The sequence below is a fragment of the Pimephales promelas genome, chromosome 24 (assembly GCF_988280905.1).
Source record: "Pimephales promelas chromosome 24, fPimPro1.hap1.1, whole genome shotgun sequence".
Lineage (NCBI taxonomy): Eukaryota > Metazoa > Chordata > Actinopteri > Cypriniformes > Leuciscidae > Pimephales > Pimephales promelas.
The window spans coordinates 20,349,675-20,369,203 of record NC_142792.1 but is presented as its reverse complement, the minus strand read 5'-3'; the positions used below and the strand labels follow the sequence as shown (position 1 = coordinate 20,369,203).

The following is a 19,529-nucleotide window of genomic DNA, read 5'->3' as shown; positions in this document are numbered from 1 at the left end:
GATGGTCTTCATTAATCACATGTAGGTAGTGTATTCATGCAAATGTAATAATATCCTGGTCACCTGGAACCAAAAATAATAAATTCTTATTATTGTATAATGATGTACAGTTGATACTTAGGCCCATCGCTCTTGCTGGAGCATAGGCCATCGACAAACATTGTATTCTTAATAATGTGTGTTTAATCTTGTTTGCAATTTTTTAAGACTATTTAATGATTATGAAAAACAAATTTAGCATGACAAACCAAATTAATATTTATTGTATTAATACAATCGATGAAACTGGCAGGAATGTTTAATTATAGTATAAAACATTATGATTGTTATTAATATTAATTTATTAATATTCATTTCTAAATCAAGTTACATGTAAGATAAAAACAAGTCGCTTCAGTGCAGGCTCGGCAAAATTGCGAATCGAGGGTGCATATCGTCCACAAAAGGGGCAATTGCAAGCACTTTTTAAAACCTAAATGACAAATGGGACCACAAGGCCGAAAGTGCATATGAAGTGTGCCATTTGGGACAGGGCTATATAGTGCACTCAATTTCAAATGTCATACACAACATAGGGATTAGTGAATTTCACAATTACAGACACAGCTGAGACAGGCGCTGAGGCGCATGCAAAATCATGTATTAGCGACTTATACTACAGGCTGGGATCTTTAGCATCCTTGTTAGTGTACCCGTCTCCTCCACCAGTCCAAGCACAGCTCGGAGAGGGGCAAGTAGGACTGGAGGGGTTACACATGCACTGAATGTGAATAGGGACAAATGTCATTTATATAACATTTAAATCACTTTTTGATCATATTTAGAATTTTCCGGAACCCATTACCATTCACTTTAACTCTACGAAAAAGTGCACCATGAACATTTTGCTAAACATCTTTTCTGGTGTTCCAAAGAAGAAGGAAAGTATGATGGTGAGTAAATTATGACAGTTCAGAAGTGATATTCACAATAAAAAAACAAACAACAACAAAAATTTAATTAGCAATTTAGATGCTAAATGAAAAACTTGTTACGCTACATTGTACATTTTTTTAAAGCAAAGATAAAATTATTTGTACTAAAACATATTGAAGATGAGCTTAATAAACACTTTACTGTTTACAACCTTAAATGTAAGACAGAAACTAACAGCAGTACCGATATGATGTTCTGGGCTTGAGCGGTCCGTCACAAAGATGCGTTCCATGCTGGATAGATTCTGGATCCCATTTGCAAGCTCCCCCCAAACGTTTCATCCCTGCTCCGAGGTTTATCTCAAAAACACGGATCTTGCTGTCAGACCCCTCTGCACACAGGCTGTGAAAGTAGCCTGTCTGGTATGTTTTGATAGAGTGGTTTTGTCTGTAGTCCAGATAAGAAGGCAGAGGATGTCTCTGCTCCGGCAGGACATTATCAACACCTGTAAATGAAATGAGACTGGATTTGGTTTCTTACATTTAGATATAATCATGGATAATTAATGAATTGCATAATTTCAAATTCAGGAAAAATTGACGTTAAAATGACTGGTACCATTTGACTCTGTGACGATTATTGAGAAGAAACGAATGGCCCCATTAGCATCACTGAACCAGCTGCAGTTGAAATTAAACAAGATGGTGAAAGGGGTGATGACCGTGGACCGCTCATTGACCCGTACTGTCATCGGTGGAATGGGGGGCCCTGAAAAATACATATTAAACTGCTGAGATTCTGTTGTAGCATTTTGGCCACTTGGGTACATCTGGGTATATCTTATATTAAAAATAAAATTAAAATCGGACGAAAACTGCACAGTGAATGCCCAGCCATAGCTTTCCAGTTTGTTAATTACAGTAGTTCATCAAAGTTTTCCTAAGACACATTCAAAAATTCATGTATAACTTTGATGAAAGGTTTTGATCCACTTCAAATGTTGACTACTGTAGTTCAGTCACCCTCATCGTGCCTGTTTGTGTCTATGGTTTCTGATTGATTTGGCTATTCTATTCAGGTGTGTCTCATTAATTAACTCATTAGCTCCTTTATTTGCCCTCATGTATTTAAGCCTTGTCCATGTCTTTTATCTTGTCCATGTCTTGCTTGTTGTTATTTGATGTCAGTGTCTTTGTGTTTCCTTTCCTATTTATAGATCTGATTCTTGGATTAAAGATTTATTTTGAATATCTCCTTTGTTGTGTGCTTCATTACAGCTGCCAACCGTGACAATCTGTCAGTGCAAGTTGAGTTCAGTTAAAACTGCTCAAACATGCATTTCAGTCTGGGTCAAGGCTTAAACCTTGTGTGTGAATCTAGGGGATTGTGTTCTAAAACAACTCAAAATGTCAAACGAATTTGATATCACTTTGACTGGACAAAAATTATAGTTTTACAGTAAAAAATCAAAGTATTTGAAATGTGTAAACTCCAACTGCCCAAAACCTGCAAACTGGCTCTGACCTCTCGCTACTAGCATTGACTCAGCTAGACTGCAAATCAGAGTAGAAATCTGTGTAAAAGTATAGTGTAGTCCAGCCTGAACTCGCAATTCTTTCATTAAAATCTGTGTTGTAGAAAAGGCTGTTTTATTCTACCCTAAATGGTGCCATGTTGAGATCAGATTATACATTAACAATTATGTTAATGTATAATCTGATCTCAACATAATATATATATTTATATATTTATATATAATATATATTTATAATTAATATAATTTAATTTAAAATAATTGGCAAAGTGACCAAAAGTCATTCATGAGAGTTTGTGATTTCAAGTAGAATGAGCAAGATTGCGTTCTACTGTCACTTACTGTCAATCATAGTGATAACGCTGTTTGTTGTGGTCAAACTCTGCTTATCTCCAGACATCACTGTGATGTAAAAGGTGTAGTTTCTGAAGGGTTCCAGCCTGTCAAAATGCTGCAAAAGAGCATCGTGTGCCAGAGTGTAAGTGTACACCGGTGTCCTGGAGCCCTGTTTGTGGCATTCCACAACATAAGAGTCATAATCGGACTGTGGAGGTATCCAGGAACAGGAGACAGAGGTGGAGCTTAAGGGGAAACAGTGGAAGCTTGCAGTTGACTGTGGAGCTGTAGAGAAAAATAAACCTTTTAGAAATCTCTTGACTAATCTCTTATCTAAAACTATTTACAAAGTTTAATATTTTACTTTTTTTAACAAATATTCACAGATTCCAAAACATTTGGATTGGTTCATCCCAGTGACTCAGTTTTGATTCTGTTCACCAAAACGACTCATTAAGATTTATTCTCGGCTTCAATCGGTTACTCTTGTTGGGTACATCAATACAGTCTTGTTTTAAATATAATGAGTATGTCCAATTATTACTTTTTTTCTTAAAAATCATGACAATAAATTTAAAGAATTAACTCCTGTAATCAAAATCAGAGCTGATCCCAAAAAAATCTGAAATCAAAGAGCCAAATGCAAAACAAAACCCACAGTTCCCTATCGGTCAGTCACTACAACGTAGGTCATGTCTGACCAATAGGAATCTCGCTAGAGATACAAACTACTTCAAGTGAAACTAAAACAAGCCAATGCACATTGGCGTGCAATCATTTGCATCAGCTGTGCAGCCTCGCACTGTGGGTATTTAACGAGCAGCTGTTGTGATTTGCTTCAGAGCCAAACGCTTCATGTTTACTCTACAGAGTATGACTCTACGAGCCTCTTCGTTGGATCTCTCATTATCCGGTGTGGGCGTTACAGCACGGCAGTGCGAGCAGTCTTTTATGTCCTCTCTCTTCTGTCTTTGTCTTTTTGTTTATCTTTTGAGGAAAATTCAAAAAGCTGTTGTAACAGCTGGTAAGACCTGCCAGCGAGAGAGAGACAGAGCACAGACTGCACATTTCCATCTGTGTTTGCAGTGACTGTTCCCCTGCGTGTTTCAGCACCAGTGAGAGTAGTCCTTAAAAAAAACTTACACAGATAGAGAGCGTCTTTGTAAAGATGACTTTCTATCTGTGTGTTTCTGGATGCGGTCGTTACCTGGGCTCACAGGATGGTCACAAACGCTGCCTCGTGTGTCTGTGCATTAAACACGCTGAGGCAGCGTTTGTGGATGAGTCATGTACCCATCGTGGGAAGATGACCATCGCGAAGCTACGGCCGAGACTCTTGTTCCTGAAAAGGGGCAGCGTCCACGTGCCTCTGCCTCGATCCAATCCTCCTCAGAGGGTTGCTTCGGGCAGTGCCGTGGGTGACCTGAGGATTACGGTGAGCGTGTCTCCTGCTGGCAGTACATCTCGCTCTGCGCCGCTTGAAAAGGCCGCTGCAGGGCAGGGACGTGCTGGTCTGCACGGACAACACTGTGACCATTGCATACATCAAATGACAAGGTGGTCTGTGCTCCCATTGCATGTCACAATTCACCTGCCATCTCCTCCTCTGGAGTCAGAAGCATCTGAGGTCACTTAAAGCCATGTAACTCCCCGGTGTGCTCAACCGTGTGGCTGACAAGCTGTGCTTCCGGGAGAGTGGCGACTCCACCCCCAGGTGGTTCAGCTGATCTGAAGAGAGTTCAGGGAGGCTCAGGTAGACCTGTTTGTCTCCTCAGAGACCTCCCAGCTGTTTTACTCCGTGACCGAGGGAACACTCGGCACGGACGCACTGGCACACAGCTGGCCCTGGGGTCTTCGCAAATATGTGTTTCCCCCAGTGAGCCTACTTGCGCTGACACTGTACAAAGTCAGGGAGGACAAGGAGCAGGTGCTTTTGGTGGCTCCCTTCTGGCCCACCTGGACTTGGTTCCCAGAACTCATGGTCCTTGTGACAGTCCCTCCCTGGCCCATTCCTCTGAGGAAGGATCTTCTGACTCAGAGATGGGGCACCCAATGGCACCCGCGTTCAGACCTCTGGAAACTCCATGTTTGGTCCCTGGATGGGACGTGGAGGTTCTAGGTGACTCTCTCCTAGAGGTACTTAACACCATCACTTCAGCACGGGTGCCGTCCACGAGATGTAACTACGCCGTGAAGTGGAACATGTTCGTCGAGTGGTGTTATTCTCGCCAGGAGGACCCCCGAAGATGTTCGATAGGGTCTGTGCTTTCCTTCTTGCAGCAAGGGTTGGAGCGAAGACTGTCTCCCTCCACCCTCAAAGTTCATACTGCCGCTATTTCAGCTTATCAGAACCACATAGATGGCAAAACAGTTGGAAAGCACAACCTGGTTGTCAGTTTTTTTATGGGGACGAGATGATTAAATCATCCTCGACCCCCCTCCATACCCTCTTGGGATCTTTCCCTGGTGCTCTGAGCACTTCAGGACGTTCCCTGTGAGCCTATGCAATCAGTAGACTTAAAGCTTCTTTCAAGAGGGTAGGAGACCTGCTTGCATTTTCGGTCGACGAATCGTGCCTAGAGTTCGGGCCGGGTGACAACCGTGTGGTATTAACCCTTTCACACGTAAGTTTAAAATATTCTAACTGACCCCCCAGCGTGAGTTTTTCAAGGCGACGTTATTTAGAACTTGCCACTTTAATGTTTCCATGGTGATACGTCATTGCTTGTCACCAGTGATGAAAATAACGGCATTACTTTTTCCAGTAATGAGTAATCTAATTGATTACTCTTCTCATCTTAACAACGCCGTTACCGTTACTGCCAAAAATGCCTCCCGTTACTATAACGACTGATAAAGCTGTTTTTTTTTTTCATCAGACCAACTAGATCTCTGAGCGAGAGGCACACTTTTTTACTGTTCTTCCATGGACCACGAGACAAGCGCATAGATGCTGACGATTGGCTGAGGTAGAGAAAACTGTCACTGTAAGCCAATTAGAGGTAGAGTTGGGCGGGTGTTCTAAAGCACGCATAGTAGTGAGCATTCGGCTCTTTTGACTCAGCTCTGAAAAGAGTCGGCTCTTTTGGCTCACAAACGGCTCTTTAAATGACTTTGACTATAATATTTCAATTTTTATTACATAATTATTTAATTTCCATAGGCTAAATTTGTAAAAATAGAGTCGGCTCTTCAGATATGCGAGCCATGTCCCGACGTTCAAATAAAAGAGTCGGCTCATTCGCGAACGACCTATCAAAAGCTCATTCGCGAACGAGTCGATCCATCATCACTTATTAAGCTCCTCTGCGAACGACCCATCATCATATCGGCTAACGCTCATGAATTGCGAACGACCCATCATAACGCATAGTCGGACAGGACAGGACACACAAGGAATAACACAAGCCTGTCACTGTAAGCCAATTAGAGTCTCCAGTGATGAAAATAACGGCATTACTTTTTCCAGTAATGAGTAATCTAATTGATTACTTGAATAGTCAACGAGAGACAGGTATGCCGACGTGCCCAAATAATCCAAAAGTAGCCTTCTCTAAATGGTATTGCTCATGTTAAGTTTTCATTTCCGTCTGTCATGTCCATACACAATATGTTGCGATCATCCATCCTCTAAAGAACAATCCAGATACAATTTCTCAGTGTTATTTATTTGTTAGTTTTCATCTCAATGCGCTGCCATAACATCAGTGAGCGAGGAGCAGCAGCACGACATTCATCTCAAGGAAGGAACCATAGACAGTGGAAGGAACACAAGTTGAGTCAAAATAAAAGTCCCCATTTGTTCACACATGCGCACAATGAACTCTTGCACATTTTTAGTAACAGTCAATAGCATAAAGTAAAAACAAAATAACAGTAAGAAACATAAAATAATATAGTTAATGACAACATATAACTCAACAGCTTAACAAACTTAATTTAATTTTGCCCAGTTGTGGCCTGTTGAGGGGCAATAAATATCAAAAGTTCCAAAACATCTATTGTGTTATTTGCATTGATCCACTATATAAACATACTATCTACATACATGGCATTTGATTGGAGGCTATTCTCACTTTGTCCCACAGCAACATTTTTTTAGATGTGTGTACAATGTTTCATGTTTCTGTTAATGTATTGTATTAAGTGTCCATTTCATTATAAAATTCAGATTTTTCATAAATAATTGAACATGCACGTGTGTTTTAAGTTCCGTTAAATAGGGGTAGAGGTGGGGTCACATTTGAGCATTTAAAATGTAATTTTACTTGAAAGTAACACAATAGTTACTTTCTTAAGTAACTAATTACTTTTTAAAATTTGTAACTGAGTTACTAATTTAGTTACTTTTTGGAAGAAGTAACTAGTAACTGTAACTAATTACTTTTTAAAAGTAACTTGCCCAACACTGCTTGTCACGTGACACAGCACAACCACAACAGAGCGCGGAATGAATGATGACCTGCTTTTATGTAATTTTTCCTTGTTTATTAATAATATTCATAAATGTATTAGCTATACTGCACTAGCTATAGTGTATTTAAATGTCTGAAACCTAAAATAAATGTTATGTGGTTGAAAACACTCAATAGTTGTGATATTACAGCACTGAGTGCATCTGTCTCTGTCTCAGCGCCAGCCAACGCGCGAGAGCAAGTTTGAATTTAGCAGTTGCTGACGTGATGCACTGACCGTTCTAATCACACAAGTGTGATCGTACGCTCCAGGGACCAGCCAAGACTGATCACACCGGTGTGATCGTACGCGTGAAAGGGTTAAGACCCTGGCCTGGCTTTGTGCCCAAGGTTCCGACCACTCCCTTTAAAGACCAGGTAGCGAACCTGCAAGTGCTGCCCTTGGAGGAGGCAGACCCAGCCCTGGCTTCTCAAGCAGAGGATGGCCCACTGGATAGTGGATCCCATCGCCTTGGCTTACCAAGCTCAAGACAAAACCTGCCCGCTCAGGTTGCATGCACACTCCACGAGAGGTGGAGCATCCTCCTGGGCGCTGACTCGTGGCGCCTCTCTAACAGATATCTGTAGAGCTATGGGCTGGGCGACACCTAACATGTTCGCTAGATACTATAGCCTACGCAAGAGCCGGTCTCCTCCTGTGTTCTCACCCTAAACAGGTAGAAGCACCGAGAGGCCCGTCTCTGTCAGCTTGCTGCACCATACTGTGCACCCTTATTACTCCAGAGTGAAAAACCTGTTGAGTCCTCCAAAACCCCTCGACCCAGACATGGCGGAACGTCCGGTACCAGGCCCCTATTCGCTGTATCCTTGAGAGCCGGATCTGGGCTGGGTTCCATATGTGTGACCCTACGGGGATCCCATATGTTTATATTCTCCACGGCTGCTCCTAAGACGGAAACCTGTGTCTTTCCCTTAGGCTAAAGTTCCCATTATTTAAATACTGTATGATATTAAACTGGATAAACACTCACGGGTTCTGACAGTGTGGTAAACAGGACTGCTGTAGGTCACAGGACTGTCTGTCATCCCACTGACAGTCCGAAGGCTGATATTATAGAGCCGCCCTGGATGAAGTCCTTCCAAGATACGCTGAGTGGAATGATTACCAGTAACCTGAAGTGTGTCCTGGGGAAACCACGTCACTTCAAAATCATCATAGTCTCCTGTATATGGGACATGCCACTTTATCTCCACTGAGCTGGTTGAGCTGCTGACGGACATTGATGATGGTGGTGCAGGAACTGTTTTGATATAATAGGAGAAATTTAGCTTTCATAAGTGCTTGTGCTTTGGTTTTAGCAAAATTTCCAAGCTGCTTTATTTGACGAAAGCTAAGTCTTGCTGAGCTCCAAAAAGGTCACAAATCAGTATAAGCATGATTACGTGATAAAAGTTTCATTAATATGACTTGGTTACTATATTTCAAGTTTTTAAGGGAGCATCAGATCCAAGTTTAAGTTATTAATCACAAAAAAGGAGAGTTGCAGTGGAGAATAGAGGAGGTTTTTCAGTACAGAATAAATGGTTGCATACTGTTTTAAATCAAGTAATATTTAAAAAAAAAAATCTAAAGAGACATTATCACTTATCAAATGCAATAGCCAATTTCAGCCCATCACTATTGCATTAGATAAGTGATAATGTGAAACGTTAATTTGAGGCTTTCTGACTTGCAGCAGCACTGACCTGTGCGACCTACTGCAGTCGTAGTGTTGGTCAGATTTTCACTCCAGGTCTGAATCTTAGCAGGATAAAGTCGACCAGCCACTAGTCCGTGGAAGACCACCTGAGTGCTCTCTGGACCCAAAAGCTGCTCAAAGCCATCAACAGAGACTGAATATCTGGTAAGTGCTCCAGGGCCACGTGTCCAGCTCAGAAGAAGACTGTCCATTTGACCCTGATTCTCAACATGCAAGTCTATGACTGAGGCAGGGGCTGGGGAAACAAACAAACAAATAAGCTTTGTCAAACATTTAAACAAAGGCCATTTCCAGTTTTTAAAATTGGTAAACTAGTAAAAAAAAAGTTGTTATATTTTTTATTTCAGTTTAGTTTTAGTTAGTTTAGTTAGGATCTTAGTTTGTTTGTAATTGAAAAATAATAAGTTCGCTTTCGAGTGGAACTTGAAGCCGTGTTGTTGACACTAGACTTGTAGTCAAGACCGCCTAAACCGAGGCCAAGACACTACCAAGACCAGGGGGTATCGAGACCAAGACCGAGACCAAGTCGAGACCGGAGGGGAAAAAAACAGACTAGTGTTGTTGAGCTAAGCAATAACTTGTAAGATTTTGTTTTGCATTGCCTGCCTATCTCTGCTGATTTCGAAATCTCCAAATGAATCCTTTCTGCAACTTTTAAATACATAGTTATATTTTTAAAAATGAAATTATAAGCTTAAGTGCAGGATCCGAAAGTTGGTCGTTTTGTCACTATGGTTACACACACCATTGCGATTAAAGTCATCTGTAAGCAAATCTCCTGAATGAAGTTAAAACCATGTCACATATGTGTTTTACTAAATATTAATACATTAAAAACTGTACATGATATGTGTTTTTTAAATCAAGTGATTATCACTGTGAAGCTGCTTTGATACAATCTGTATTGTATTGTAAAAAGTGCTATATAAATGAAGGTGACTTGACTTGACTTGATGTCCATACATCAGATTGGCACGTTTAGACACATACTTCAGACACGGGTTCCTGCAGTGGCATTCCCATAAGCATCAATTTCACGAGACGTTTTTATACATATGTTAGCACACATTTAGCAACAGTTTAAGTTTTTTTTTTTATTATTCTTTTGCATTATAACTACTGACTGAAGTGCTAAACTTGTGCTATATTGAAGGTAGAAAAGTCACTAAAAAATCCATGGGCCAAGTATTGATTCTTAATAAAGTTTCTAAAACCTATGAAGAGTGACAGAGTGTTTTTTTGCGGAGAGCAGGGAAATGCTGTGAAGCATTTTAACTAGGAAACATTCCTAATTCCTTAATATTGAGAATAGCTTCAGTATTCACCTGTACGTGCCCATATTGATGACTGACTGCTCAGCATCCCACTCCTGCTGAAGATCGTCATCGTATACAGCATTCCTGGCAACAGGTTTGTGAAGGACCAGTTCAGAGCATCTTTTCCCAGTTTCACGTGAGACTGTACGGTCTTGTCCAGATTGTACAGATCAAGATCATACCCGTCCACTCGGCCCTCTGCTGCACCCCAGCAGAATGAAAGCTCGCTGCTTGTGTTGGAACATATGTGTAGTCCGGTCACTGCTGCTGGACCTGAGGAGATTTGGAGAACAGGTTTTGTAAACTGTCTTGTCATCATTGATCGATAAAGACTTTTATCTTTTTTTCTGTGTTTGTTTGTATTTATATGTATGTGTGTATTTGAATATTATTCAATTTATCTAAGTTACATTTAGATTACCGTTGCTGTCATGTAAGACTCAATCTTTAAAGAATAACTAAACACTAAACCAACTTTTTTTAGTTAATGATCTGTAAGAATGGATCTTAATTAATACCAGTCATTGATTCAAGTAACTTTTTTGACATTTGTGAATAAAGTGTTTTATTTCTACAATATATGGTGTAAAAACATCTTAGTGCTGCCCTCTTGAGGTTGAACGGTGGCTACTGCAGTTGAATTTTTCCTATTGGATGTTCCGCACTTCGTGACGTATGCAGGTTTCAGCTCACCATGCAAGCTACGCCCTTGGCAGTATAAAACCAGGTTGTTTCGCCAAAACCACTTTAGGGAGTCAGGAGTTGGAATTGCGAGTATTGAAAACGATCAGGATAGAGTGTTTTAGCATCTATTTCGTCCCCTCTATCTCCGCTGGGGTCTGCCCACTTTTTCAGCATTTTTCAAATATTGCCAGTCAGGCTCTGACCAGGGCTTTAGTTACCCTTTAAAAACACATAATGCATTTCACTACACTTCAGTTTATATAAGTGTTTCTAGGATTTAAAATGAAAAAAATTTTTACTATTTTTTATGTATTTATGCAAGTTGACTAGCGCAAACCTTAGTAAATCACCTTGCGTGGCTCATTTATATACTCTCCTCCCACAAATTGTGCATCTGAAAGGGTAACTTCGACAGATACATTTGTAATAAGGCCAGCCACAAAAATTACTCTGTCCACGCCTTTTTAGAGCTGTCTTTAGTAAATCCTGACATTATTATTATTTTTTTAACGCCAAAAGATCTGGCACAAGCTGTTAGTAAATCTGGCGCTAAGAATTTTATTATCAGTGCTTCAAATGCAAGTGTTTGGTTTTATCTGTGGAATTAACTTGGCGCAAGTTATTACATTTTCACATTGCAAAGACATAGCATCTTACAGTGCAACAAAAAAAACATACGGATAAAAAACCATGTGCAGTGGTAAAATATGCACAATAGGAACAGGTTTTCACAAGCAAGTGATACATTCTCTAAACTTGTGGTACTAATATCACAACATCAAAAATGCACGTTTTTATATATATCAGCATTTTTTCAATTATGTTGATCGCAAAGCATCCTTTTTACTACAGATAATATGTGTTTAATCTATTCAACCTTTTAATTTGCAGTAGCTACCTTTCATAATACTATTTATTTTTTCATTTGCATACTTACTAAGAGTGAAAATATTACTACTACTAAAGCAAATAAAAATTAATTACATTTTAATTTGATGTTATTTTAAACACACAAAAGGTGCCTTACGTGTTTGTCCCTTAGTGGTGACGTCCTTGCTTTTGGCAGTGCCACTGATTGTCTGAACGTGTGCTTTGTACCACCTTCCTGGCGTTAAATTCTCAAACAGGTAGCTGTTGTTAGCGTTGAGCACAGAGGCATTGGCAATCACTCTGTCACTGTCATCTAGTAACTGGAGACTGTATCCATCATAAATACCCACAGGTGACGTCCAGCTCACCAACAGACTGTGTGTACTCAGTTCATTATCTGCCCACAGGCCGGTGACTGTGGAGGGGTCTGAAACACACGCACACGCAATGAATCAAATTCATGAAGTGTTGTCTTTCCACTAAAAGTTCTTGTCCTGAAATGTAAACCACCATTAATATGTGTGCTTCTCACCGGTTCTTCCACTAGTTGTGCTGTTGTTCGTCTGAGTTCCACTGACCGACTGCACAGTAACTGAATAAAGTTGACCAGGTTCTAGGTTGTGAAATTCTGTCTGTGTGATGTGTTTAGGGACTTGTTTGGTGTCCTTGACATGTGTCTCCTGAAACAGAGACACTAAGTAGAAGTCCATGTCTCCATCACCAGAAGACCAAGAAGCTCTGAGACTGCGGTCTACGGTGCCGGCGCTCAGACGGACACTTTGGACCTGACTAGGCACTGGGTGGAATGATGGGGAAAAAACAATGCAGCTGTTACACAAAGGATATACAACTGTGGTGAAGATGATAATAATGTATGTTGATGACTCAAATCCTATCAGGTTCAACACCTAATTGAGTGTATATAATGTGTAAAATCTGTGATTTTTTTTTTTAATTATGTGAAAAATCACATATAACCAATGCTAAATGCAATGCTATAATATTTAACATCATAATTAAAAGTACTATATTTAATTCTGAATCTCACAAAAAAAAAATTTGCTCCACTTTTAAGTAAAAAAAAAAGATATTTTTTATAAAGAAACTACAAAATAATAAAAAGTAATGTTTCACACTTCAAAGGTAATGGGACATTTAAAGTCACAACGAAATAAAAATGGACAATTGTTATTATTTATAAGAATTATAAAAATAAATTAAAGCTGCAAGCAGCGATGGGCGGGCCCTCGCACTTGTAGCGCGTCGGGGTGTGAGGCGGCCGCATTGCAAATTCTGGAGCTCAGCCGGTGCGGCTGTGAATTTGCTACGCTTCATTAAAGGTCACTTCCTGTTGCCACTAGGTGGCGCTATGACTGTGGGTGAATGTCGGCATGTAGATTTGTTCAGGGCGGGACTCTTGTCAAATGTGTTAAATTTCGTGCAGATCTGGGCATTTACAGCCAAGTTACTACAACTTCCTGTTTCATGGCGAATCATCGACGCCACGGACACGCCCATCGACGAAAATGCACAGATAGCACAACTTTACATCGTCAATGCCTTTAGAAGGTACAGCAGAAATTTGAAGTTGATCCGACTAAATCCCTAGGAGGAGTTCGTTAAAGTACGGAGTGTGTAAATCGTCCCAAAATGGCCTCCAAATTCAAAATGGTGGACTTCCTGTCAAGTTTAGGGCATCGCTCCAAGAGGCTTTTTTGTGCGTCTGGTCATAGTAGATGTACCACAGAAGTTTCGTACATGTTGGTCAAACAAGCGGCGTGGGCTGCTTCGTTTAAGGTCACTTCCTGTTGCCAGCAGGTGGCGCTATGACTGTGGGTGAATGTCAGCATGTAGATTTGTTCAGGGCGTGACTCTTGTCAAATGTGTTAAATTTCGTGCAGATCTGGGCATTTACAGCCAAGTTACTACAACTTCCTGTTTCATGGCGAATCATCGACGCCACGGACACGCCCATCGACGAAAACGCGCAGATAGCACAACTTTACATCGTCAATGCCTTTAGAAGGCACTGCAGAAATTTGAAGTCGATCCGACTAAATCCCTAGGAGGAGTTCGTTAAAGTACGGAGTGTGTAAATCGTCCAAAAATGGCCGCCAAATTCAAAATGACGGACTTCCTGTCGAGTTTATGGTATGGGTTCTTGAGGCTTTTTTGTGCGTCTTGATATGATACACGTCCCCACCAAATTTCGTGCATTTCGTTGCACGTGGACGAGGGGCTAATTTTTTCCAATTTTCTAGGTGGCGCTAGCGTGCCATTTTGCCACACCCATCCGCGAAACCCACAAAATACGACATTTTTCACCAGTCCTGACATGCGTGCCAAATTTGGTGAGTTTTTGAGCATGTTGCGGCCCCGAAAATGGCGCTTACTTTGCAGAAAAAAGAAAAAAGAAAAAAAAAAATTAAAGCTGCAAGCAGCGATGGGCGGGCCCTCGCACCTGTAGCGCGTTGGGGTGTGAGGCAGCCGCGTTGCATATTCTGTGGCTCAGCCGATGCGGCTGTGAATTTGGTTCGCTGCTTCGTTAAAGGTCACTTTCTGTTGCCAGCAGGTGGCGCTATGACTTAGGCTGAATGCGGGCATGTAGATTTTTTCAGGGCGGGACTCTTGTCAAATGTGTCAAATTTCATTCAGATCTGGGCATTTGCAGCCAAGTTACTACAACTTCCTGTTTCATGGCGAATCATCGACGCCACGGACATGCCCATCGATGAAAACGCGCAGAGAGCACAACTTCACATCGTAAATGCCTTTAGAAGGCACAGCAGAAATTTGAAGTTGATCTGACTAAATCCCTAGGAGGAGTTCGTTAACCCTCATGTGGTGTTCGGGTCAATTTGACCCGGAGAAGATTTTCTTTTTCCTGAAAATACTAGTTAATGTTATCGCTTTGGACTGAAACATAGTGACTTTGTTCCCAAGCGGTATAACTATATCTCATTTGTTTTTTGAACATTTTCGTATTTTTTTGTGGGAGTTCTGTTACCTTGTTACACTTGTGGTGTTCCCGGTCAAAAATGACCGGTCTATACAAAATAACTTATAAATCACTCATTATACCATATTTTCACCCAATCTTGGATTCAATCTTTTTGTCAACTTGTTCTCTTTCAATTAGGACTGGTTTTATATTTCTGTTTGCATCTGATTAATCGTGGGCCTCATTTATCCGAGAGTAGGCATCTCATTTTTTGAGTAAAAAATAAATAATTTATGAATAAATTTGGAAATATGATTTTTTTTTGTTGAAAAAAATGGTTACTGTTCATCACTCTAGTCTACTCTAATGATTTACCAGGAATTTTGTTTTGAAACTTTTGTTTTGTAAAAAATATGGAACATAGTCACACTTGTGGTGTTCCCGGTCAAAAATGACCGGCCTATAAAAAATAGCTTATAAATCACTCATTATACCATATTTTCACCCAATCTTGGATTCAATCTTTTTGTCAACTTGTTCTCTTTCAATTAGGACTGGTTTTACATTTCTGTTTGCATCTGATTAATCGTGGGCCTCATTTATTTGAGAGTAGGCATGGTAAAAAATGGTCACAATGGGTGACAATTGAAAGTGAATGGGAGAGACTGAAAATAACAGAACAATTTAGTTTTCAGGAGCATGTTCATTATTTTCATGTACACATATGAGCATGTGTGCTTGCAAACATCGAGCCCTTGGACCTGTGCATGTATCGATACATTTACACGCTACCCAGACACACACACACACACACGTTAAAACACACAAACTTTGAGTATTACACACATTCTTTTCCACAGAGAGAAATTTGATTCTACCCTAACCTGCATCTAATATACATTTATCCATCTGACATTACCACACACACACACACACACACACAAACTGGCCGTGACTGCAGTGATCCGGCTTCAAAATAATCTTTCTTTCATGTTCTTGTTTCATCACAGCTTCCAGAAAAAATATTATGACATTTTGTTTTGGAACTGTGAGGTTCTCACCATAGACAGTGGTTCTCACACAGAACTAGACAATATTTACAAATATACATCATGTGATAGCACAGGCATATATAAATGCCTCACAGCACCTTGCTTGTCATTCATTTGTGGCAGCACAATGGCAAAGCAGCTCTCTGCACATGATGTTATTCATCAGATTTTTGACTCAGAAAATAGTGGGGAGGATCATTTCTCTCTGGAAAAGAATGTGTGTAATACTCAAAAAAGCTTGTGTGTTTTAACGTGTGTGTGTGTGTGTGTGTCTGGGTAGCGTATAAATGTATCGATACATGCACAGGTCCAAGGGCTCGATGTTTGCAAGCACACATGCTCATATGTGTACATGAAAATAATGAACATGCTCCTGAAAACTAAATTGTTCTGTTATTTTCAGTCTCTCCCATTCACTTTCAATGGTCGCCCATTGTGACCATTTTTTACCATGCCTACTCTCAAATAAATGAGGCCCACGATTAATCAGATGCAAACAGAAATGTAAAACCAGTCCTAATTGAAAGAGAACAAGTTGACAAAAAGATTGAATCCAAGATTGGGCGAAAATATGGTATAATGAGTGATTTATAAGCTATTTTTTATAGGCCGGTCATTTTTGACCGGGAACACCACAAGTGTGACTATGTTCCATATTTTTTACAAAACAAAAGTTTCAAAACAAAATTCCTGGTAAAATATTAGAGTAGACTAGTGTGATGAACAGTAGCCATTTTTTTCAATTTTTTTTTTCATATTTCCAAATTTACTTATAAATTATTTATTTTTTACTCAAAAAATGAGATGCCTACTCTCAGACAAACGAGGCCCACGATTAATCAGATGCAAACATAAATATAAAACCAGTCCTAATTGAAAGAGAACAAGTTGACAAAAAGATTGAATCCAAGATTGGGTGAAAATATGGTATAATGAGTGATTTATAAGTTATTTTTTATGGGCCGGTCATTTTTGACCGGGAACACCACAAGTGTGACTATGTTCCATATTTTTTACAAAACAAAAGTTTCAAAACAAAATTTCTGGTGAAACATTAAAGTAGACTAGTGTGATGAACAGTAGCCATTTTTATCCAAAAAAATTCATATTTCCAAATTTACTCATAAATTATTATTTTTTTTACTCAAAAAATGAGATGCCTACTCTCAAATAAATGAGGCTCACGATTAATCAGATGCAAACAGAAATATAAAACCAGTCCTAATTGAAAGAGAACAAGTTGACAAAAAGATTGAATCCAAGATTGGGTGAAAATATGGTATAATGAGTGATTTATAAGTTATTTTTTATGGGCCGGTCATTTTTGACCGGGAACACCACAAGTGTTATAGGGTTTTGAACACCACATGAGGGTTAAAGTACGGAGTGTGTAAATCTTCCCAAATGGGTGGCCAAATTCAAAATGGCGGACTTCCTGTCGAGTTTAGGGTATGGGTTCTTGAGGCTTTTTTGTGCGTCTGGTCATGGTAGATGCACCACAGAAATTTCGTACATGTCGGTCAAACAAGCGGCGGGGGCTGGTTCATTAAAGGTCACTTCCTGTTGCCAGCAGATGGCGCTATGACTGTGGGTGAATATCGGCATGTAGATTTGTTCAGGGCGGGACTCTTGTCAAATGTGTAAAATTTCGTGCAGATCTGAGCATTTACAGCCAAGTTACTACAACTTCCTGTTTCATGGCGAATCATCGACGCCACGGTCACACCCATCGACGAAAACGCGCAGATAGCACAACTTTACATCGTCAATGCCTTTAGAAAGTACAGCAGAAATTTGAAGTTGATCCCACTAAATCCCTAGGAGGAGTTCGTTAAAGTACGGAGTGTGTAAATCGTCCCAAATCGGTCGCCAAATTCAAAATGTCGGACTTCCTGTCGAGTTCAGGGTATGGGTTCTTGAGGCTTTTTTGTGCGTCTGGTCATGGTAGATGTACCACAGAAATTTCGTACATGTAGGTCAAACAAGCGGCGGGGGCTGCTTCGTTAAAGGCCAATTCCTGTTGCCAGCAGGTGGCGCTATGACTGTGGGTGAATGTCGGCATGTAGATTTGTTTAGGGCGGGACTCTTGTCAAATGTGTCAAATTTCGTGCAGATCTGGGCATTTACAGCCAAGTTACTACAACTTCCTGTTTCATGGCAAATCTTCAACGCCACGGACACGCCCATCGACGAAAACGCGCAGATAGCACAACTTTACATCGTCAATGCCTTTAGAAGGCACAGCAGAAATTTTAAGTCAATCCGACTAAATCCCTAGGAGGAGTTCGTTAAAGTACGGAGTCTGTAAATCGTCCAAAAATGGGCGCCAAATTCAAAATGGCGGACCTCCTGTCGAGTTTAGGGTATGGGTTCTTGAGGCTTTTTTGTGCGTCTTGATATGATACACGTCCCCACCAAATTTCGTGCATGTAGGTTGAACGTGGACGAGGGGCTAATTTTTTCCAATTTTCTAGGTGGCGCTAGCGTGCCATTTTGCCCCGCCCATCCGCGAAACCCACAAAATACGAAATTTTTCACCAGTCCTGACATGCGTGCCAAATTTGGTGAGTTTTTGAGCATGTTGCGGCCCCGAAAATGGCGCTTACTTTGCAGAAAAAAAAAAAAAAAAGAAAAAAAAATTAAAGCTGCAAGCAGCGATGGGCGGGCCCTCGCACCTGTAGCACGTCGGGGTCTGAGGCGGCCGCGTTTCATTTTCTGCAGCTCAGCCAGTGCGGCTGTGCATTTGCCACGCTGCTTCGTTAAAGGCCACTTCCTGTTGCCAGCAGGTGGCGCTATGACTGTGGGTGAATGTCGGCATGTAGATTTGATCAGGGCGGGACTCTTGTCAAATGTGTTAAATTTCGTGCAGATCTGGGCATTTACAGCCAAGTTACTACAACTTCCTGTTTCATGGCGAATCATCGACGCCACGGACACGCCCATCGACGAAAACGCGCAGATAGCACAACTTTTCATCGTCAATGCCTTTAGAAGGCACAGCAGAAATTTGAAGGCGATCCGACAAAAGCCCTAGGAGGAGTTAGTTAAAGTACGTAATGAGTAAATCATCCAAAAATGGCGGTAAAATTAGAAATGGCTGACTTCCTGTTGAGTTTAGGGCATCGCTCCAAGAGACTTTTCTGTGCGTCTGGACATGGTAGATGTACCACAGAAATTTCGTACATGTCGGTCAAACATGCGACGGGGGCTGCTTCGTTAAATGTCACTTCCTCTTGCCACTAGGTGGCGCTATGAATGTGGGTGAATGTCGGCATGTAGATTTGTTCAGGGCGGGACTCTTGTCAAATGTGTAAAATTTCGTGTAGATCTGGGCATTTACAGCCAAGTTACTACAACTTCCTGTTTCATGGCGAGTCATCGACGCCACGGACACGCCCATCGACGAAAACGCGCAGATAGCACAACTTTACATCGTCAATGCCTTTAGAAGGTACAGCAGAAATTTGAAGTTGATCCGACTAAATCCCTAGGAGGAGTTCGTTAAAGTACGGAGTGTGTAAATCGTCCCAAATCGGTCGCCGAATTCAAAATGGCGGACTTCCTGTCGAGTTTAGGGTATGGGTTCTTGAGGCTTTTTTGTGCGTCTGGTCATGGTAGATGTACCACAGAAATTTCGTACATGTCGGTCAAACAAGCGGCGGGGGCTGCTTCGTTAAAGGTCACTTCCTGTTGCCAGCAGGTGGCG

At 40.8% G+C, this 19,529-nt stretch overlaps 1 protein-coding gene across 2 annotated transcripts in view; it reads right to left on the bottom strand.

The window, feature by feature from the left end:
• ptprb (protein tyrosine phosphatase receptor type b) overlaps nucleotides 1–19,529 on the bottom strand; it is a 75,756-nt gene that overhangs the window by 22,163 nt on the left and 34,064 nt on the right. For both annotated transcript variants that reach the window (XM_089127114.1, XM_089127113.1), the window contains exons 11-18: nucleotides 12,363–12,626; nucleotides 11,988–12,257; nucleotides 10,286–10,549; nucleotides 8,947–9,195; nucleotides 8,232–8,501; nucleotides 2,792–3,070; nucleotides 1,534–1,683; nucleotides 1,159–1,420 (exon numbers count right to left, since the gene is read on the bottom strand). In XM_089127114.1, the coding sequence (XP_088983240.1) occupies nucleotides 1,159–1,420; nucleotides 1,534–1,683; nucleotides 2,792–3,070; nucleotides 8,232–8,501; nucleotides 8,947–9,195; nucleotides 10,286–10,549; nucleotides 11,988–12,257; nucleotides 12,363–12,626 (2,008 nt within the window). The remainder of the gene's footprint in view (nucleotides 1–1,158; nucleotides 1,421–1,533; nucleotides 1,684–2,791; nucleotides 3,071–8,231; nucleotides 8,502–8,946; nucleotides 9,196–10,285; nucleotides 10,550–11,987; nucleotides 12,258–12,362; nucleotides 12,627–19,529) is intronic.